This window comes from Petromyzon marinus, chromosome 30 (genome assembly GCF_048934315.1).
Source record: "Petromyzon marinus isolate PM22_M1 ecotype Great Lakes invasive population chromosome 30, UKy_Petmar_22M1.pri1.0, whole genome shotgun sequence".
Lineage (NCBI taxonomy): Eukaryota > Metazoa > Chordata > Hyperoartia > Petromyzontiformes > Petromyzontidae > Petromyzon > Petromyzon marinus.
The window spans coordinates 4,240,055-4,263,368 of NC_133696.1; the positions used below are offsets into that span (position 1 = coordinate 4,240,055).

The 23,314-nt window shown below is 47.4% G+C and overlaps 1 protein-coding gene across 3 annotated transcripts in view; it reads right to left on the reverse strand.

Annotated features, from left to right (window-relative positions):
- The window catches only part of LOC116947491 (inositol 1,4,5-trisphosphate-gated calcium channel ITPR1-like), a 144,953-nt gene that overhangs the window by 49,878 nt on the left and 71,761 nt on the right, over positions 1 to 23,314 (reverse strand). For all 3 annotated transcript variants that reach the window (XM_076070630.1, XM_032963298.2, XM_076070629.1), the window contains exons 39-44: positions 13,177 to 13,336; positions 10,550 to 10,743; positions 5,420 to 5,609; positions 4,679 to 4,944; positions 1,669 to 1,869; positions 920 to 1,030 (exon numbers count right to left, since the gene is read on the reverse strand). In XM_076070630.1, coding sequence (XP_075926745.1) covers positions 920 to 1,030; positions 1,669 to 1,869; positions 4,679 to 4,944; positions 5,420 to 5,609; positions 10,550 to 10,743; positions 13,177 to 13,336 — 1,122 coding nt within the window. The remainder of the gene's footprint in view (positions 1 to 919; positions 1,031 to 1,668; positions 1,870 to 4,678; positions 4,945 to 5,419; positions 5,610 to 10,549; positions 10,744 to 13,176; positions 13,337 to 23,314) is intronic.

Below are 23,314 nucleotides of genomic sequence, written 5' to 3' on the forward strand. Positions count from 1 at the left end.
ATTTACCCATAAAAGACTAAGCATGTGGAAGGAAACCGGGATAACTCCAGAAACACATAATATGGGAGGGGGGGGGGGACGAAACCACGTACAGATAGATTCAAGAATCCATTGATTTATTATAATCTCCTCCTGACCATATTGCAGTGCAAGGCTCACAACATCTGGTATTCCCAAAGAAGGTCACAAATAAGTCGGAGCCAGCCTCAACCCTAATAAGAGCCCTCTTTCATCCGACAAGGCCATGGATGATTTGGTCAGTTATTCGAGAATTTGGCCAATTTGAATAGGTTTGCGAGCCCCAAAATGGGGCATGGGTTCAGACCAAGTTAACGAAGGTGTTGAGAGTGACGCGGGTCCCACTCACGGACAGCAGTGGCTGAGAGCCAGTTACCATCAGCTAAACCTTCCAAACATCAACATTTGACTGGGACCATCCATCCCAAAGCAGGCAAAAGGCGGGGGGGGCACTACCAGAGGATTGAGTGGAGTTGGCAGAGTGGCCGGAACTCGTGGGTGGTGCTAGTGACAAGGTGGGCATGGTCGGGAGCGGTGGTGTAGCGGTTAGCGTGCTGTACTATGAACCCGGTGACCCGAGTTCGATTCCTGCTCACGGCCAACACCGGTTCCGATAATCGTCACTGGTCCTGGGCCTCTTCTAAGTCGACTCAGCCTCAAATGAGTACCTGGTGCGGTGCATAAAAACATCGCCACTAGGGAAACAAGGGCAGTCGGACGTGGTGCTGGCCCACCCATCCCCGCGTGTGCCATGCCTGCCTTCACCGGTGCTTTCTATCAATAGCACTCGCCCCAACAGTCTGTTAAGGCTATACAGGGGATCTTTGTCTTCATGGTCATGTAAAAAGGGGCGGGGCTGACAGAGGGAGAGGGGTTGCCCGCTGCCCACGTGTCCCTTTACCTTAAGCTCCAGCACAAGCTCCATGCGATCCTTGCCGAGGGGGTTGATGTCGTTGAGAATCAGCGCGATGATGATGTCGATGCCATTGGACTCGTGCGTAGCGATGCAGTTCTACCGGAGATCGGCATCATCGTCAGAATTACAAGCACGTCGCCACACCAGGTTGCCTCAACTGCCAGGTTGTTTTCCACCGTTTTGCGATTATTTCAAAATGGCACATTAGTGGCAGGGCCGCAGCCACTGTGGGTGTCCAAACACCTAAGGGACAGCAACATTTTGCACCCCAGGGTCAAAGACAAAGATCCCCTGTATAGCCTTCGTAGACTGTTGGGGCAAGTACTGTTAGCGAGCACCTATGAAGACTGGCATGGCACATGGAGGGGGTGGGTGGCACGCCCTGGCAACCTTAATCTCCCTTTCGGCGATGTTTACACACCGTACCAGACACTCAGTTGAGGCTGAGTCATCCGAAGGGAGGCCCAGGACCGTTACAGATAATCTTCGCTGGTGTTAGCCATGAGCGGGAATCGAACCTTGGGTTAAAAATCTGGTTTCATGGCACAGCGAGCGGACTACGAATTGCTACACACCGAGCCTAGGCTTTTGTTCATGGAGTTTGTCCCACCACCCCCCACCCCTTGCAGTGCACGGTCGGTGCTTTGCACTGGGCCCATGTTGAGTGATAATAAAAATTATATATACGAAATTCCCACCAGCGGCAAAATGGCATCTCTAGAGCGGCGTCGTACCTGGTTCTCGTGGCAGGGACCCTGGCAGTACTCGGTGAGGCTCTCCAGCGTCTGGTTGATGAGGCCCACGTTGCGCTCGTTGATGTAGAGGCCCAGCAGGCCCAGGCCCCCCGTGGTGCTGCCGCAGATGCAGTCGAGGAACTGCAGCGTCTCGCACACCAGGTTGTAGTTGGTCTTGTTGTTCTGGCAGCGCAGGAAGTTCTGAGAAATGTTGGGAATGGATGGACAATAATAAAAAAGACGCATAAAAATCGGAGGCGACGTTCAGAGTTGATATTTTGTTGCAGTGCTCAACTACCGTTTTGCAGTCCTGAGATGGTGGTGGAATTTCCGTATTCGTATGGTGGACGTAACTTTATCCCGAGGGGTACGCTCAATGCTGGTGGTTCATTTATTGACCATGAGATGGATGATTGGATGAGCCGATTTCTCGGCTAGATTTTAAAAACTCAACCTTCCAATTGGGAGTCATGTGCTCTAACCACGGCACCAACTGGCCAGAATAAACAACAAAAATAAAAATCTGGGTTATACAAAGATTTTATCAAACCGCGCATTAACCACAAATGAAAAAATTATTCTAGGACAAAATGAAACTTCGGGTCTGTATTTGCTTTCCAACTGCATCCAAGGTATGTAAACACTAGGCATGGAATGATTGAACCCCCTCAGCGATGGCATGAATTGTCACTGAGAAATTAATTCTCAGGTCTCATTTCTGTTACAGCCACGTTCACACGTTGCATCTCATTTGTTTCACCACATTTTGATGCGTTGTTTTCGCGCCGCTTGCCTCCACGGTCCGTTCTTAATTTCCACATAAAAACACGAGTTTGTGAGTGGTATTGCTTTTTGCATCAAACAAAGCCCCACGATTTTCATGAGCGCGCTCGCCAATAACAGTACTCGTCTAACAAGTCTGAGACCCAGAACGTCAGAGACTGGCCCAGGGTTTTGCTTGCGTGAACAAAAGCCGATTGACAACATGGACTTTGAAATGCAATGGGTTGACGGGACCAAAAACACATTTTACTTGCATCTGGAGACAGAAGAGAGTTTCTGCTTATTATTTAACATTTTCTTTTATCCACAATGCTCTGCGGCAAATGATCACGAGTTTGTTACGTTTAACATGATCAACCTATTTGCATATAATTTGCATGGAATGTAAATAACAGACTTAAAAGATTGCGCGCGTGGGAATCGTTAAAATAAATGCGGCTTAAGTCTTTACATTATATATACACACACGCACAAACATGCTGTGCGTTATCATGCAATTGGAGACCTAATTGTGTCAGAAAGCAAAGTTCACAACACCATGGTGGTCGTGGTGGTGATAATAATATTGACCCCCCCCCCATTCGTAATTTGCAGCAAAAAAAAGTGTTAAGACCCAAGATAAACTAAACACATCCGAGGCTAAAGATTTCTCCTCTGCTTCTTTGCCACGTCAAAAAAGTGCAACCAATGAGGTTTTCTCCCCACGCGCAGTAATTTGAATATTAATTGGCACTATTAACTCCAATTCGTCAATCCTGTGTGTTTAATAGGTGCTCGCCAACTGCAAGGGACAGCTGCTGCCCATGTACCTGAAGTTGCAATCCTGGGTCCAAGAGAGCTGGGCATAGTGCGATTAGGTAACACACACACACACACACATTACAGGCTCTTGCATGACCTCATAACAAGACATTTAATATGTCGGTGATCAGGGCAGGTGGCTCAGTGGGTACAGCAAGCAGCCTGCGATCTCGGATTCTGGGGTCAGGAGTCATTTTTCCTATGGATATATTTGCCCCTGCCATTAGGAATGTGGAATTTCCACCAGTGACCAAGGGGATATAAAAACAGGACTTGCACCGCCTCAATGCTCATTTCAGCAGGATATCCCTTTGAATATGTTCCTGCATAAAATGATTAAATTGGGTCACACCTTTCGTGATTAAATATGTTTTATTGCTTGTGCGTGTCTTCCAAACTAGATCACCAAGTGTAAATTATTTCAGGAGTCCATCCTAAGAGGTGAAGAAACCCAGTGTGGCTGGGTGGTTCAGACAGCTATTAATGTGTCAAAGCACCGAGCCGCCACCGATGACAATCTAGAGTGGAATTTTGGGCAAATGCCTACGATTTCAAAACAGATGCTCACGCGTAGAAGAGTTTGACGGTTCTCGGCCCGATTACTGATGACGGAACAACAAAAACAAACCCCCGATCAAGTAAAATTTGGTTTTCATTCGATTGAAGGTCACTTCCAGCGTTGGAGGTTCGCACCAAAGTCCGGATTAATTGGTCGTGCGACGAGCGTTTCTACAGCTTGGCAAGCAAGAACGCGCGGGCAACTCTCGTGTGGGCACTTGACGGGGATCTCAGTAGGAGTTGTTGCGATATCTTCCGGCGGCCATTTCCTGACAGAACCCCAAAAGACTTGTTGCCGAAATAATTATGAAAAATGTCTTCATGTCATGGGTATAATCCAACGGCACAATGGGGAATATAATTTCGATCAGGAAAATAAAATGGAACCGACATGGTACGTACTCGTGTCGTGCGTTCTCTGCAAGGCCGAGTTAGGATTTGCTTTCTGAGCGCGATGAATGAACCACTCATCGTGACGATGACAGTATAATAAGGATAAAATTTCAGGAAAGTAAAAGAAATAACTTTACAGCTGTCGAACGGCACGTATTAATGCACCCCACGGGATGTCACAATTGAGAAAATTCAATAAATCACTCGTTTTGTTTTTGCAATGTCGTTTGCAGTTTAACATTCTTTGAATAAGCCGTACAATTAAAATTCTCTCCATTAGCACGCAATTTGTAAAGACAAATCGTCACAAGCTAATTCTCACGTGCGCACGCAATTTGAACGACGAAATCACAGACGTTAAATGAATCAATTTCAATCCTAAGAATGAACTCGACGTTAGTTTACAAGCCTGGCTTGCCGGCTCCCTCCCACATCCCGGTGGGGTCACGGACCACCTCAGGACCTCCAAGCCGACCTGCAGCGCTGGGTTGTGGTTTTCACAGAGCAGCTGCAGGAAGCGCAGGATCGGTTCCATGATGGAGATGAGTGGGCTGATCTCATCTGACTCCACATAGGTTGCTCTCTCTCCTCCTCCGCCTTCTCCGAATCCAGATGCGGTTGCGCCACTCCCTCCAGCCTGTGTGATGCCACCACCACCATAATCCTCCGTGTCCGCGTCGCCGTTGTGCCGGTAACGTTTCGTGTCCTCACTCAAGGATAACGTCGAGCATCGTCGCACAGCTGCGGAGGGGGGAGGGATGGCGGATCACAGAATTTGTATCTTTAGTTGATCATCCGTAAGAGGTTTTTTGTGACACGTGTTAAACTTTAGTTGATCAATAGACTTAATCAATTATGGTCTCAGGTCTATACAATAAGAAAGATCCGTTAATACAGCCTTTAACAGACTGTTGGGGGCAAATGCTTTTAGAGAGCACCTATTAAGGGCCAGTACCACGAAGGGGATGAGGGGGCAACACCGTAACATCTTAGTATCTCGTCAGTGCCAGTGTTTACAGAGCGGGTACTAATTTAAGGCTGAATAAACCTAGGAGGCGGCCCAGGACTGGTTCAGATAATCACTGGTGTTGGCGGCGAGCGGGAATCAAATTCTGGGTCGCCGGGTTCGTAGCGCAGCGCGCTAACCGCTACACTACCGCTTGCCCTCAGCGTCTCTACACACACAGATTAGCGGCTTATTAAATAGCGTGGTCACCTCTCCTGTGGCTGACGGAGGGCAGATCCTTCTCGGCGCCATCGTCCTCCTTGCTCTCGCCCCCCAGTTCTGCAGTGTTCACAGTCACCGTTGCCTTGATCTCCTGCTGCGCCGCCTTCATGCGCTCGTAGAAAACCCTGAAGAACTTCTCAGATTTCTTGTCCTCGGTGAGTCGACGGTAAAACGAGTGCTGGAGAAAGAAAAAAACGCTTCAATGAACAGGTCAGGAAGGAGGAAGAAAAATCAAGTACATGCATGGACTGTGTTCATCACTTTCCTGGGTACACAGCCTTTTGGCGTCATCTGGTCGAGCACCAATTGGGTCGAGGCTCAAAAGAAAGCTGTCCCTTGGTGTGGACCAATCAGTTTCAAGGACAATGCATATATTATCATAGTATAGTAATAGGTTTTAAATTATCATAGTATGTTTTTTGTTTGCATTTTGACTGCAGGTATTGTGGTTAATGCAGACATGAATCCTCGTAAAAAAAGGTTTCAGTTTTGTTGCCAGAAAAAAAAGGGGAAAAACCCTATTATTAGCTTTAAGAAAGTTGCCAATCGTTTCGGCCGTTGTGCCGGGAGATCGGAAAGCCGGCGACCTTCGGTTTGTATGCCCATAGTGTGCAAACCATTACATCACCCGGAGCATCCAACTTGTAAAGTGGATGGCACCACTTTTCGTGCCTTTCCCACACGTGCTTGTCTTTGGAAGTATTTAACTCGCGGTGCAAGGTAGCGGCGCATCGTTGTCAGAGCGAAACGTCTTGCATATTTGCCAAAGGTTGTTTTTTTGCGTCCAAGTTTTAGAGAACCGTTTTATCAATTTGTCCAGTCGCCGTGAGCAACACACCTTCATACCACAAGCTCATTCGTATTGGATGATCGTTACGGGCGTCACAGTACCTCCCATTATAGGAGGGATGGACAGAGCCAATGCATACATAGATTTTTATTTCCTCTCCCTCCCCGCCCGCTCCCTGCTGTAAATGTCCATGTGATGGGTCACTGTGGAGCTCTCATTTGTGGCCAGGTCACTTCTGAAAAATAAGTTAATAGCTCAGTGGGCTTTACCTGGAAATATATGTTCTAGGTTAGATTTATTTGTATATTTTTTATGCGATTTTTTTTTTATCTTTCCTATACCTTACATTCCCATCGGTGTGTTTGTACCGTTTGTCACAACGTTCTGACACCATGCCCCTACTCGACATCTGTGAAAGAGCTTTATAGCTCAGATTCCTCCAGTATAAATATTCGGATTCTGCTTTCAACTTCATTTGGTGAAGCGTAAACTATTGGCCAGGGGTCACAACAACCATAATCAGAGCAGCGATCCATTCTTCTGGATTGTAAAGATTATTACGCTTTTCATTCACACATCATCGCTCTGTAACATCCACCGACGCAGCGTCGTGCGCGCTTGCTCACCGTTCGACGTTGGAAAGGAAAAACGTCTTCATCTCATAACGGCGACAACACGACATCAGACAAAATTGGAATAGATTTCGGACGAATGGAACAAACCAAAAAAAAACGCGCACTGGGGAGAAAAGCCAAAATTCTAAGAATCCGTGCGTCCGTTCCAATTTAGGCTATTGTAAGTAGCACGGTACTGTACTGGGTGATTGTCATCCGAAGTTGGCAGTGGGCCACCCTCACCTCTCCCAGCATTCACACCATGGAAATCACAGCTTCCGTGGGGATTATCCGCCGTCATTCTATCCTGGGTGGTGGAGACTGGCTGGCTGACCTCTTGCAGGGTTTGCAAATTGCCGAATCCAGCTTTGGCCAACTGCCACATTTTTAAAATACATAAAAAATGAATGATACGGACTCTTCAAGCCATCTCCACAGAACACCAACTACACCTGACAAATTATATGAAAACGGGACAAGATTTGCATGTCAACTGGCTTTAAGATTTCAGATAGATACACCTTTACTTTAACCATAATGAAACACGCATTCTACACCTCCATATGAAAAAGCACAATATTATTTAGTCAATGAACGTATGGGAGTAAAGAACGCGTCACACTGCGTTAGTCGCAAGGGGCTGCTTGAACAAACTTCACCATGCTGGTCAGTGCGGGTTGCTCAATCTGGATGCCCCAGGACATTTTTCAATATTAACCTCCATCCAAAAATCGATGTTAGCCTTGACCAGGTATTGAACAGCAGCAAAATCATGCAAGTTGTAGGGGGTAAATTGTTACATGCCGAGCACCAAGCATTCCCTCCCCCGTGTGCCAACATGTGCAGAGCACCAATGCGATTCAGCCAGAGGTAACTCGGGGGGGGGGGGATATAAAATCAAGAGCTGGTAACGTAGTCTCGTCTGTTGCTGCACACACAAGGATATATATATACACACACTACACACACGTGTGTGTATATATATATACATATACACAAACAGACCGCCATTTTACCCTTACAGACTAAGGCTGCTGTTAGCGAGCATTTTAGGCTGGCATAGCACACGAGGACAAATTTGACTGAAGGGAGGTCAAGGTCAGGTTGGGGTATCACTTGGAACTTTCTTCCTTCTTGGAACCGATTTTAGCTACGGATGGGAATGGCACTCGGGTCACTGGGAGCGTTGGGGCAGTGCGCGAGCCACTGCCACAGCACTCTAAGCAGTGCTCGTATTCCCTTAGGCACACGGAGGAGGCGACATTGGTGTGGTCAGTGCCACGAATTGTTCCAGTGCCCTCTTTAACAAAGCATCGGCTAACGGCACTTGCAAATCACCCGTCACGGCCAGAATGTATGTGCCCAACGAGTATGGAAATACTCCGCCAAAAAAATCGCGGAACCCGTGCGGCGCGAAAATTTAAATGAACAAAAAAATGAGAGAGCACACAGGAGCGGAGTACCGCAACCCCTTCCAACAATTTGGCCAATTTCACGGCGACGGCTCGGCGGGGCCGCCTGCGTCAATCACGCCGCCCCCCCCCCCCCCCCCCCCCAGCTCAGGGAGGGATCCTGCCGGAAGACCGACACCGCTGCGCGCCGACATTTACGGCGACCTCCTCCCACTTGGCGGCGTGGAGCGGCGCTGGGTCGGCACGTCCCAGGGCCAAAAATAAATTATTTAAGTCACGCACCACCTTATTTATGCAGGCAGTGGTGGCTCGGGCAGAGAAGAGATTATGAAAAACAGGCCAAGGGTGAGGGGAGGGTGGACGATAGTTGGCCCGGCAGGCGTGGGGTAACGGTGGCAGCCATTACGGGGGGGGGGGGGGGGGAGGGCTGTAAATAACTCTACTCCGGATAAACCGAAAGCGAGCCGTGTCGGTGTTTGAAATGTGACATGCACAGCCCGCTGCAGTTCAACACCCCATCACGGTATTTAATAAAATTCTCTTTTTCACGAGATAATAATATATGTGCATGGGTGTCATGCTACCGGCTAGTGAATTTGTTTCAAAGAGTCTTTGCAAACCTTTCGGTTATCACCGTGTACGATTGGGTTTCCCCCCCCCCACCTCCCAGTTTCCTCCCACACGCCAAAGACTCATTAATGGAATTATCCAAGCATCTGATTTGTAGGACTCTCCTGAAAATTAATTTGGAGACCCAATACAACGAGAGACTGTCGTGGGCAAATTAATTACATTATTATAAATGCATGCCTCGCATCATTTCATTAAAATGGGAATCCAATTTGCATCAAGTGATAAGAAGGACCACTTTCAGTCTTGTATAGCCACTTCTCAAATGGGGAAAAAAAAAATTATACATCCCAATTGAATATTGCTTAAATTATTGACTATTGGATTTACATAATCACTTCCATTGAGACAGCTCGCTACTGGCCAGTTAGATGTGATTACTGTATTACAACGATGCCACCGACAGAAAAAAGCAATGCAGAAAAACATTATAAACGACATCAGAATGTACACATGCATTCATGTTTTGACCACTCCGTTATTCCGCCTACGAACTAATCACGGGAACGATCTCCGATCTCAGAGTTCAGGAGCTAAGCAGGGCTGGTGCCTGGATAGTGTCTGGATTGGGTGCCACGGTGATGTTAACTCCCTCGCCTAGTATGCAGGATGTCGTGGGTTTGATCCCGATCCTGACGTCTGTATTTTTAGAGTTTGCATGCTCTCCCGGTTGTCTCTCCACATTTACAAAAATTCATTGAGTATTTTGCTGCTATAAATTTCAACAGGATAGGCCACTTCGCCGAGCTATCATCTGTGGTCAGATCGCTTCTGAATAAGACATATAGCTCAGTGGGCCTTAACCTGGTTACATAAAAATAAATTTTAAAAATAGGGTGACCACCATAGACAAACAGGTTGTCATAGGCTTACATGCTTCCAAGTCTATGATCACCGTGTGGACCTAGGGAGGCCCAGGAACGATTCAGATAATCGTCACTGGTGTTGGTCGTGAGTAGGAATAGAACTCGGATCGCCAGGTTCGTAACGCAGTGCACTAACCGCTGCATTACCGCTTACCACATCCATGCTGCCCCCCCTCCCCCCCCCCCCCGACTCTACTGACCCTTATTGACCAGCCTGGTGAAATGCGGTCTTCCCGGCACGGTGTCGATAGGCCCTTGTCAGTAGAATGACAAACAAGGCACTGCGCACGTGTGCACGCAACATTGTACAATACAAAGCGAGCCGGCAGAGAATTCCGTGCCATCTTCAAGCACACAGATAAGAACTGCAGGAGACCTTGCGCAACAGAAATAACTCACCTGGATATCAAACAAAGACGACAATGAACCCCCCCCCCGCCCCCTCCGACTGTTGGGGCAAGTGCTGTTAGCGAGCACCTATGCAGGCCGGCACTGCACACGAGGGGTGGGGGGGGGGGTGGCCAGCACAATGTATGGCCGGCCACCTTTGTCGTCTCCCCAGTGGCGATGTTTACACACCGCACCAGGTACTCATTTGGTGGCCGAGTGGACCTAGGGGAGGCCCAGGAACGATTCAGATAATCGTCGCTGGTGTTGTGAGCAGGAATCGAACTCTGACCACCGGGTTCGTAGCGCAGTGCCCTAACCGCTGCATTACCCCTCTTGAATAAACAAAGGATTTCCCGGCTTGCACTGCGATGGTTTTTCCTCTCCTCTCATCATTTTAAGAGATCACGATGACTCGCCTGTATGGTGGTGTTCCCCCCCTCCAGCAGGGCAATCCCCAACAAGACGCTGTCGTGGAAGATGCGATCGCTCGTCGTGCTCATGACGAGGTCGATCACGAGGTCAGAGGCCCCCTCTTGGTCCAGGTGGCATTGGATGCTGGCGAGGGTCATCTCGGAGCGGTTGAGCAATGCCGGGGTCACGGAGGCTTGGCCTGGATGTGAAAGTAATGCCGACAAACGTGCACAAACGCACACACGGAAAATGTGAAGGATTCTTAATAATTAAGAATAACAATAATTTCCAGGCCTTTGTCAATCCACTGTTAAGATCGAGGCCCCGCTTGGACCACACACTTTATCACGCCAGTCAGTTCAAGTTGGTGTCGTGGGGGGGGGGGGGGGGGGGGAACCCAGGACTAATTTGGCGGCTATCACTTGCCACCGATGTTGGCCAGACCAGGATTTAACTCCTGTTGCCAGTGCTCTAACACCACTGTGCCATCGCTGCCCCCACAGTCCTTACCCTAAACATCATCGGCGCGTGTCCGTGAAATGGTGGGAGATGGTTGGTTAGTTGGCACGTAACGATGCATAAATTAAATAAAAAAACGCATGTTAATGCATTTATGATACGGGCAGCAAATAGTGCGTACAAGATTGTATCGTTTCTTATTTGGACATAATGAGGCAGCTAAGAGGTGTTGCAATCGCTATAATGCAGAAAATAGATGTTTTACAAAGGAAGGAGTGACCGCCAATAAGCAACAAATGAACGCTTCATGCAAGGGGGCGAATTCATTAATGTCCAAAGACAAATTCTCTCCACGGCTTTGTACAACTGCAGCTTCTCGACAACCATCAAGCTCCAGCTCTGACCTCTGCTCGCCTGTGTTCCTTGTCATTCCCACCATGTCCTCTTTCCTTTAGCCCAACCCAACAAAAGGACCATCTTGCTTCAAAAAATCTGATTTCTCACCTGCCCCACATGACCCGGTGTAATGTCAGTTTTGCTGCGTTATATCCTTGACAAATTATTTTCCTTCTGACGTGTCCGCACGATTAGGGCATCATGTGTGAACGCCATCAGGAAGCAGGTTAGGGTGAGTACATTGGAGGATGTTTTGAGCAAAATCTTGCATTTGATGACAACTGGCTGTACGATTTAGAAAAAAATAAAATGGGGATCATGACATTTGCCAGGCAATGTAAACTGTTGAGTGAATGAGCAGTGCCCGGGGTTGATAATCCAAATCAGAGAGCGCCCCCCCACACCCGTAACTCAGTTAGCAACACAAAAAACACAAATGATCAAATATAAAAAGTGAGAAGATCAATTTCAAAGGCTTCGTCACTGCCAAGTCATTAAAAACTTTACTTAACTTCACATTCAAATGAGACAACGCCGTTCAACAAACAAACAAAAAACATCTAAAAGTTTGAACTCAAAATTCCAACCCCATGTGTTTACCAGCCGGCAGGTTTCACTCCTTAACCCACACCTGTTTCATTCCATCATCTATCCATCCATTCATGACCCAAGCACACAAATTCTTCTTGGAGCCAGTGCTGGAGTCTTGTTGCCAAGTGAAAATAATGCCCCAATTAAAAGCGACCGCGTCGACCTCATGGGAGTGGGTGGGGGGGGACGCACATGCGGTCCCACGTGCGTGGTCCACGTGCCCTCGGGGCAGGCGCGGCAACGCCGCCCGAGTGAGCGGATGCTCCGCATGGCCCCTACCTCTCGCGCCACACGCACGTGAGTGCACACGAGCACCTAACATTCTCACAGCAGGCATGCATCTACACGCTCGCAAATTATACTACACGCACACGCTAAAAAAAAAAACCCACACACGATCATCCCCCCCCCCCCCTGCATAGGATTAGAGACTGTTGGAGAAACACTTTTAGCGAGTAGCGATGAGGGCTGGCACGAGGGGGTGGTGTGCACCTACTACATTGTCATACATATGAAACGCACACAATACCACACAAAAAAAAACTAATATTCTCCGTGAAAGCATTATAGACCGTTGGGGAAAGTGCTGTTAGCAAGTGCCTATTTAGGCCGGCACAACTTATGAAGGAGGAGGCGGTATGTGGCCAGCACCAAGCCTCACTGGCTCAGATATCACCCTGCCAGCGATGTTAGCCAACAGTCAGGAATCAAGTTCAGGTTAAATCTTGACTCAAAGCTTTCGTGACTGCAGGAGTTCATATTTTTATATTTTGAACCATCTATATGACTTTACCAAAAGACCCAAAGAATACAAATTCAGGTTATTGAGTTCAGAGCACAGCAAGCTAACCACCGTCACGACCCCCACCACACACACACACACACTCTCTACTGGCTTAGCAGTTAATAACTTAATTCTTTCACATTCATTGTGGTTATGCCGGAACTCTTATGAAAGACTTTGCAGCAGGGGCTATCTGCAGCCGTCAGTCAATCCGATGCGACAATTCAAAAGAGATCCAGCCTCAAAATACACAAAGACATGCGGCTGTTAATGCAAGCGAAAGCGGTTGGGTTTTTTTTCCCGCCCCCTCGTTAAATCCCACGTGGCCTCCAGCATCATCATCATCATCATCGTCGTCCCACGCTGCTCGACACGTGCTGTGTCCACGTGCAGTGTCCTCACCGCTCCCCGCGGCCGTTCCGACTGGGCGTGACGCCGCTCCTCCTCCTCCTCCTCCGCCGCCGCTCCCCAGGTGCGAGGCCCCCCCACCGTCTCGATGTCCCGTCTGCACCACGGAGGCTCCATAGTAACGCAGCAGCAGGTTCTGCCGCAACGCCTCGCCCTGCACCCGAGACGGAGCGTGCACAGTACGGAGTGGGGAAGGATACGGGGTGGGTGGTCTTATTATTCAGATGGTTCCAGGTTTTTGCAGTCGTTTGCCGTACAGCTCGAGGTTGTGCAAGCGCACCGTTCGGAATGATGTTCAGTGTGAACGCTACAAGTGTTGCGAAACTTCTTAACACTTTTCGCTGTTCCGATGACGTACGCGTACATCATCAGTTATTCTTCCAGGTCTGTTCGTGGACACCATCAGAACAGAACCTGGAAGAAAAACTAGATGAGAAACCATATTAAATATATTCCTCTAGTACTCGATAAGTGCGGCTAAGATGCTTGCAGGGATAGAAAAATATTATTTTGCAGGCCATTTCGAAGTGGTAGGCCTCGTGATGGTAGTACTAAATGAAGCCTGCCACATAGGCCGAAGGGTTCCCAAAGCCCTGTGCTACATGTAACAAAAGTTGCAGGTTCAATTTGCGAATCATTTCTGTTCACCACGTTCACGCTGGTCGCTTGGTAGTTAAACGAAGGTTATCACAAGCGGAAGATTCACCATGGAGGCAGCACAAGAAATGAAGTTGGGGAAAATTATAAGTTGTACATTTGTGAACTTTCAGGTTATGATATACAAATATGAAGTAACAAATTGATCTTCAAGCATGCCAAATTGGGGCTTGTCAAGAAATTCACGACTACATAAAGCTCACGGCAACACGCATCAAATCATGTGTGTATGCGATTAATATTATTACTTTTACTATGTTGTTTAAATAAATACAAATCATATCAGCGCTGTCAAATAACAACTTTTCTCGAATGGAATCGTGACCAAATCATAAGGATTAATTCAATTATCTGGGTGGGTAAAGAGGAGTGGGAGATAGCTCAGCCACCGCATGGTCAAAAAACACGTGGCAAAATCGATGCCATTCCAGTGTGTAATTAAGACACCATTACAGGATGGCACGGAGACTTCGAATCTACCAACAGTGCTCCTTAAATTTAATAATAAAGCTATTTTCCAGGGGACTTGAACACAAACAGCTAACAGATTAAAATCTGGTTATGTCAACATCCTTTATAATAAAGATTCAAAAACTCAAACCCCACACCATTCAGTAGAACCTTACATCTGTAGGCGGGCTTCGGATTTGCAGCAGTCCATTTAATATCAATCGTGTTTTGCAAGGAAACAGTAATTCCCCTAATCTCGCTCAATATGCGAATACTTCCCAGGCATCTTTACGCAAGCAAAACAATTACGTAAAAGCCATTTCTCAAATGTCTCTCCTGCACGAAGCCATTAATGAGATTCACCAGACATGGGGCGGCTCAACAGGCCTTAGGTTGCCACGCCGGAGGGTATTTTGTTGTTGTTGCGCGCAGCAGTACACAGATGCAATGCGTGTACGAGCGAGTTAATATTCTTCTGCAAATTTGGCGAGCCAAGTGCGCGATACAGCGCATTGGGGCCCTACATCAAGCAGGTAGATAGATCAATGGTTGGCGACAATGCGGGTGGATCATAGTTTGTGAAACTATAACTGCTACAGGGCCCCAAGAGATGGCCAGTACAGCAAGCGGGGGTTCCGTGGAGGCTTCGAGTGTGGATGTCCCAGTGCTACACTCTGGCAGGGGACCCTGGGGTTCCCTCCCATGTCACAAAAAAAATTGTTAAAAATAAAAGTGGCCAAAACGCTCCAAAACAATGCATCAAATCGGATGCAGAGATCTCGATCTCTTGGATTCTTGGCTCGCAATCTATACTTTAAATCATGTAAAAGATCAATGTTTTAGGTATTTGTGTAGGTATACTGTTCAAATGGGTTCATGGGACCCCTGCAGCCTACGTACACCGCAAAGTTCAAGGAAAGAACTGAAGCTTGAATCTTAATCGTGACCAAGTTACAACAGCAGATTTCTATCACTAGAAAAAGGTTGCAGGATTACAAACGCTCCCAATGCGGACACTCGCACAAAACAAGTTTCATTAGAGGGATCTCCAGAAAAAAAAAATCAGACGGACGCACAAACTGATTACCCGCTCGTTATACAGCTTTGCAATTATTAGTAAACAGTGCCGCAACGATTCGTCACCGAATTAGCGCAAACAAAGGGATGCCGGCACTAGCCCCGGCGAGGCGCCCTGCGAGACCGCCAAAGCCCCCCCCCCCGCCCCCCGCACGCCGACTCCACACCCACCCACCGAGCGAGGGGGGCACTTTAACGAGCACGACGTTAACGAGCTCTGTCTAACGAGAGAGACCATCGCAGTCCCCGCCGCCCGCCCCCCCCCCCCCCAACCGTTGCCCCCTTCGCCCCCCTTCTCCCCCGCTGGCAGGCGCGAATTCGCCCACGCTGGCACAGTCGCCCTGCATCGGGGGCCCAGACACTCATTTGCGCCGAATCTATAAATCACTACCATTATTATTGTTATTGATTTTTCTGGCAGCCCTTAAAGGTGTTGCACTCCTAATTAGTGGCGATACCCAATCTGTGAGATTTCGGAGACACAGGAGTGGGAGGTAAATGGGAACGGAGGGGGGGGGGGAATAAGCACGCCCCTGGCACGTGCAAATTAAGTAATTTATAAAGCAAAACAAAGACAAAAAGGGCACAAACAATACGCTCGCAGCACGTCGCGAGACCGGCATTATGCCAAAGCATTTAAGCCGCAACGCAAAGCGAATCTCAGCACCGGGGGGAGAGGCACCAGCAGGAAGGTGGAAAACACGTGCCAAAAAAATAAATAACAATGTTTCATGGGGAAGCTTTTGCACTTTACAAAAAAATAAAGCAAGGCCGTGCTCCAGAAAGCAAGAACAAACCAAGCCACAAACGTAGAACGCTAAAAAAAAAGAGACGGAAGAGAAGAACATCGTTGGGGAGAGAAGCCGTGGGTACCTCAGCACAATGAGGCAAGTGTGAGTCACGAGTTGTGTGGGATCGCCACAACAAGTCGCTCAAAGGGGGGTGGGGGGGGGGCTTAAACTTGGATTTAATGGCTTCGAGTTCACTCTAACTACCACCACCCCCCACAAAATTGACTTTTTATTGCCGTTTTAAAAAAACGCATTCACACCTACGGGGGTTCAGTGTTGGTTGGCTGCTTGGAATCAAAACGACAGCATCGTAGTATGCACGTGTAATTAAATACACTCGATGCATAATACCTTGTGCACAGAGGTCAAAACAAAGTGTCGGTTTCCAAGCATGTTCGCCGTTCGCACAACAGTTGGGCTAATAATTAAGAATTGAATGAAGTTATTAGACCAGATTGTCCTTCAATAAGAATTCCCGCTATGTTTTAGAATGTAATCCTACTTCTTCCAAGATGCTTCGGTCAGCGTGTAAGGGTAGTCCAAATAAACAACCTCTTGAGGAGCTGCCTTTAAGCGTAGGCGCTTCTGAGCTTAGGCTTGCAAATTGACCCCCCCCCTCTCCCCCCCACGAAGAGACCAAACTGCCCCACAAGATGACAGCTCGCATCTTAACAGGCAACTAAACCAAAGCGTTAAAGAGGCATAATAATAATAATATCATGCATAATTGTGCTTCCAACAACTTTAAATCGGTTTAATGGCGAAATTTAAAGCTAACTGAGCGGCATATTGCAACGTGCCATTAAAATGCGTAAAAAAAACCGTGTGAGAATTCAGGTGGTGGGTGGAGTGACGCAGCTCTCTGCACGTTTGCCCATAAACAAATTGAGGTTTTCTTTATTAGGCGGATGTGGGGGCGGGGGGGTTGTTCAGTTAGAAGATTTGCTCGCGCAGTCATGCGTGGGACCTTGTATTTTTGTGACATTGAAGGTTACCCAGTAGAGGAAAGTCCCAGGGACTGCACCACCACCCACTGTTTCATTCTCAGGGGATGACGTAACCCCCTTCCCCCCCCCCCCCCCGCTTCACCCGTTGGTATAACTGCGTCGGTCAAAGAGAAATTGTGAGAGCGGGAGACCACGTTCGCGAACGAAATCTCGACTATGAACAGCAATCAGCCAATCACAAGTCTCGACAACTGCCCGATTTATTGCTGCATCGAAAATACCCTAGGAGCAGCCCAACTGCCTAATGAGAGACTACCTGCTGTTAACGCATTTAACTAAAAAACAGAGTACACTTATAAGTTAACCAGAATTCTGCATCATTTAGGAGCTATAATTGAATGCCATCTGTTCAGTGGGAACTTCAACATCGTCATGACCACCACTTGCAAAAGCCGATTTGAAAAAACTTCAGCACATTTTACTAAACAGCACATTTAATGAAATGCTCAGACGGATTAATGAAACTTATATTCGTACAAGCTCACAGTAACCTGCTTTTATTATCAATTAAGAAAAAGCAAATGGTCTTGGGTAGGGACAGACATCTGGACATAACGACGACCGATGGACAATTGAGACCGCCGACCAAATAGCAGCCAAAAGGAGGGAATGCGTCTAAAAAGCATGACCACAGCAGGAAATGGAGCGATGAACTCCGCTCATGTGCAAGAGCTATACGAATTGGTGCATCAAAAAGACAATGGAGAGACGGTGTCTGCATGCAGAGGCTTTCATCTACAAGTGGATAGGCAATCGCTGCTGCCGCGGAGGAGGAGGATGACGATGGTGTAATCTACGCGAGAGCGTTGCTGAGGAGCAGCCAAATTAATTGTCCTCTGTCACGCAGAGCAGTAATTCCCCCGGGTGTTTATAGACAGTGGAGGGTCTGAAATCCTGCGATTGCGCCAACGCCACGCATCGTAGGCGGACGTGCCAACAAGAGACGTCTCTCGCGACAATGAACACACAGTTAGCCCCGAAACGCCCGACACGGCAATAAAAAAAACCCCCCCACACAAACGAAACCGGCCACGGGAGCGCGTCTCCCCCCACGCGGAGTGGGGCCGCCCCGATAGAGAGAGAGACACGCATCCTACAGAAATATCCGCACGCTAATAAAACGTCGGAGACTGACACCGCCTGGGTCTCGGCGAGAGCTCACAGGCAATCATCGCGTTACACATTAACGGAGCGTGGGAGGAGGGAGACACGGCCGGCGGGTCACTGACAATTTTCTACACCACCGCGTGAGGGTTTCTATCATCCCCTGCAAGGTGAAAACACAAAAACGAGGCTCCGCCGCCGCCGCCCCTCAAGATGGCAAAAAACAAAATAAAAAATATATTTAAAAAACACTTTTATGAAATGTAATAAACTAAAAAAAAAAATTATGTTCAAATACTTTGCATTATATACGTTTAATATACCGTTGTTGAAACTGACGAAAAATAAAAGCGTGGGGCATAACGTAAGGGACCGTGGGCAATTACAGCCAACGTTAGTTGATCGTGGACAATGAGACCCAAGCCACAACATAACATACAAAAAAATAATGTTTCAAAATATATTTTTTATGATAGAATATAGTATTGTCAGCAGTAGGACTTAAGTATACCAAGTTTGCAGTCGATAACACATTGGGAAGTGGGTTAAAATTGAGTTACAAGATTTGAGGATACAAGAACAAACAACAGACAGCAAATTTCGATTTAAAGCTTTCGTGACTGCAAGGATTCATCTTCTTTGGTTCTTTCGGTAAAGTCACGTAGAATGAGAATGAAATAATAAATTAATAAAATAAACAATAAAATTCTCACCACGTTTCGGCCACAACACAAGTGGCCTTCTTCACAAGGCCACTTGTGCCGTGGCCGAAACGTCGTGAGAATTGTGTTATTTTATTTATTATTTTATTCTAATTCTACGTGACTTTACCGAAAGAACCAAAGAAGATGAACAGGCAGCAAGTGAAATAAAAGCACGTAAAGGCATCAAAGCTGGCGAACCGGACCGACGTGCCCGAGTTGAGTTTCTTCCCGTCAACGGCGGATCTGTGACTGTGCCTTCTTGGGTATGAAACTCTGAAGACATAAATGCTCAGTGAAGATGCAGGGGGGGGGGGGGCCCGTAGACAGTTTTAAAACTTGTTTGAGATGAGGCCAGGTGAACTCATGAGTGAGTAACTGTATTGCTTCGTACGTGAATCACTATGAAAACCGCACACATTGTTGGATGGTTGTTATTTACAATACTTTGACGATTTACTTCACGACACGAGTTCTCCCCCAATTCGGTCTGCAAAGACTGCAGATGCAAGTGCTCTTAGCCAAAAGGCTGGCACAGCACACAACGGTTGTGCAATTAGTACAACGCCCAGCATGCCCGTTTGCACGGTTGGTAATGCCATTGTAAATATGCGAAAGAAGCAAAGTTTTAAGATCGAATTTCAATCATGTAGCATGGGCCTGAATTTTCATTCAGTTCACGGGGGGGGGGGGGGAAATGACACCGACATTATTACATCAGCGATGTACAAGGCAAAACACAAGGATTCCCAAATAGCCAAACAGGCTGTTGAGGGGGGCGAGGGGGCAAGTGCTGTTCATGAGCACTGGCCGTCGATACAGCGCACGAGGCTGGTGTGGACCAGTAACCACATTGCTAATATTTGTACACACCGCAGCAGGTACTCGTTTGAGGCCAAGTCATCCTAGCGGCGGCCAAGGACAGGTTCTGACAACTTACCTACCTGGTGAAATCTATGCCTGGTAACTTAAAAAAAAAAACCTGTCATTTGGTTTGTAGAACAGCACACCCAACACCGCTCCACACGCGCACACAATCTGGCAGTAGCGATAGAATATTTTAATTGCCGAGGATAAACTATAAAGGTCACAAAATCCCAGGTTGGCGAAACAGTCGCCTTTCAGAGAGCGGTTCCGTCTGGCTGAAGCAGGTCACGCCAAAGTGCAGGCTTTTACATTTTAACAATCGAACCGCGTGGGACGGGGCTTGGCCGTGCCTGGCTCGGTGTTGGGGGGGGGGGACACGAGGGGGAGAGGTTATGCAACAGAGCGCGTCCTAGATTTGCGAGTCTTCGAGCCAATCGCGTGCCGAGCCATCAGCAGTCGCGCGCACGCAGCTCCTGCTGGTGCAGCACGACTGTAGGTCAATGGAAAGCGGCGACGGGGTAGTGGATTATATAAGTTATGAATAACAAAACCGCTCTCATCGGTTAAAAAAAAAATTGGCGATTACAAAAACTGTTGCCGAGGAAAAATGTTTTTTAACCCTCACCTGTGTTCCCACGTGTCACTGGATGGGAGGAGATGGGCGATGCAATTGACGTCAGCTTTGTAATGCCGGGCGTGGCTTGGACAGGGGTTTACAGCCTTCAGGGGGAGGCAGGATGTGGGTGCGGCCGCTGTTTTTAATAGGTGTTCGAGCAATCGACCACGAACAAGGTAGCTGCTTACGATGAAATCGACGTCTAAATCGTGAGAACTCAAAAAGGAAATGTTAAGTGCAAGTGCCACCATATCAGGTGGGAGCATTTTTTAATAAGCGGAGATCATACAGTTCCAGAACACTTCCTACGATCAAACAGATCGTTTCTCTGCGCATCACAAAATATTATTTAAAAAAAAACACTTGTTGTTCCAGTGACCGATAGGATTGTCAATGCCAGCGGCGCAGAAGTATTTTGGATGGTTGTTGAGCCATGACGGAACCACCGCTTTCACAACCCCATCAATGTCGAACCACTTTTAAAGTGGAGCTTCTTTCAGAACTTCCAATGGGATGGGAAGGCTGGAGGAGCTAGGTCCGGGCAATACGCCGAATGCTCCAGAGCATGTAGTAAATAAGGCACAAACATTGCTTTATGATCTTCCATCAGCACTTTTGGCACCAGACAGGCACTTCGGATGAGACTTGTCATGGGTTATTGAACGAAACAGTTGCCATATTTCTCCCCAATGGCCACAAATACATGCTCAATTCTAAAATCTGAAACAATTTGTATATTTTACCAGTTAAGGCCCAGAGCTATACAGTAAAACCTTGGAATGCAAGTAACTTGGTCTGCTAGTGTTTTGCAAGACCAGCAAAACATTTAAATAAACATTTATTTGATAAACGAGCGAGGTCTTGCAATACGAGCAGTACGTATACGCTGTCTGCCGAGCGTCACGTGATCACAACTGATATACGATTGCTTTGATATACGAGTGCTTTGGATTACAAACACGTTTCCGGGACGAATTATGCTCGCAATCCAAGGTTTTACTGTATAGCTCTTTTCTAGAAGAGACTTGGACACAAACGATAGCTCAACGAAGTAGCTTATCACGTGGGAATTTATAACAGCCAAATACTCTAAAAAATGCATGTTTCTAAATGTGGAGGGAAAAACCAGAGGACACGGAGAAGAAGTCACACGACACCAGAAAGAGACACGCAAACTCCAAATATACAAGCATCGTCACGGTCGGGATCGAACCCACGACGTCCTGTTTACCTGGCGAGGCAGTTAACATCGCCACCACGGCACCCAGTCAATTCCTACTTGACTGCGATTTAAAAAAAAATCAACCTCCCAGCATGAGAGATGGGGACCTCGAGTCAAAGCATCAACTGGCCGACCACTCGTAAAGAAGTGCCACAGTTCAGTCCATACAGCAGTCGTCCGCACGACGAGGCCTCTATCTTGGACACTTCTCGTGCGGGTGAGCACGGGCTCCGGTCATCTTTGTTAAGTGTGATGCATCTGCCATCTAGCGGCAAAATAAATATACGTGCAAGAGTACCACAAGCTCAGGGGGGAGGGGCTTTCGTCTAGCAGTTTACTGGGCATGGTTTAGAAACACGCATTTTAGAGTATTTTGCTGCTATGAATGTCCACGATCATTTACGGCCAGGTCACTTCTAAAAAAACTATAAAGATTAGTGGGCCTTATCTGGTAAAATAATAGTGATGACGATTAGCAGATAGACGTTTTGAAGCTGACAGCGCCTCAATTGGGTGCCATAATTTAATGGAAAGTTATTTTTTTTATCTATTAGGATGAAAACCACATAGGCCACGGAGTGATAGCTTCATCAATTTGACTGATTTTTCATATAGCAAGTGCCTAATTGCAAACACGTTAACATGAAAATGTAACATATATTGGATCATCTTCATGGGAGTTAGCATGACTGAATGTCACAGACTGAGAGGATGGAGAGAGCCAGATTCAATGCATTATTACACTTTCAACATTACTTGTAAATAAGTAAAAAGCATAATTAAAAAAAGGTGTGCCCCATATTGTTCCCATTCAGTAAGTGCACATGTATAATAACGCTCACGATGTGCGCACTATAGCATCACTAGACCAGGCCAGTTATCCCTGGAATATTCTTTATAGCCGACAAACGCAGCCGGTTTGCAATGGAAAAAAGCGATCAAGTGGTAATGCAGTATTATTAGGTGGTGAGCACATATCATTTCACAACACAACTTTAAAATGTTCGTGTGTAAATGACACAATCACATGTAAAAAAAAATGCCACCTTATAGCATTTAAACAGACTGTTGGGGCAAGCACTGTTCGTGAGCACCTATTAAAGACCGTACCACACACGAGGGGGGGGGGGGTCGGTGGCCAGCACCATGCTGGGCCACCTTTGTCTCACTCGTGCTGATGTTTACACACCACACTCGGTACTCATTTGAGGCCGAGTCAACCTAGGGAAAGCCCTTCGACCCGGTTCGGATATTCGTTACCGATGTTGGCTGCCATCAAACTCTGGTCGCCGGGTTCGTAGTGCGGTGCGCATTCGCCGCTGCACCACCGCTCCCCACACAATCGCACACATTCAAAACGTAGTACGAACGCATGTGCTTGACAAGGCCGCCCCCTGTGGATCGTTCCCATCTTTGCCAAGCGTTCGAGCGATGCCAAGGGTGTAGTACCCTCAAAAGATGCCGGAGGTCGGGATCACAATCAACGCTTTGATTTTCAAACCCCCCCCCCCGACACCACTTCTTGGTTCTCACCATTCACAAGTTAGGGTTTAACAAATCAACCAATCACCATGAGATGTAGAACAACGGCAGAAGTGGAAAAGGCAGAGAGCACAGGCTGGGGGAGGGGGGGTGATCAG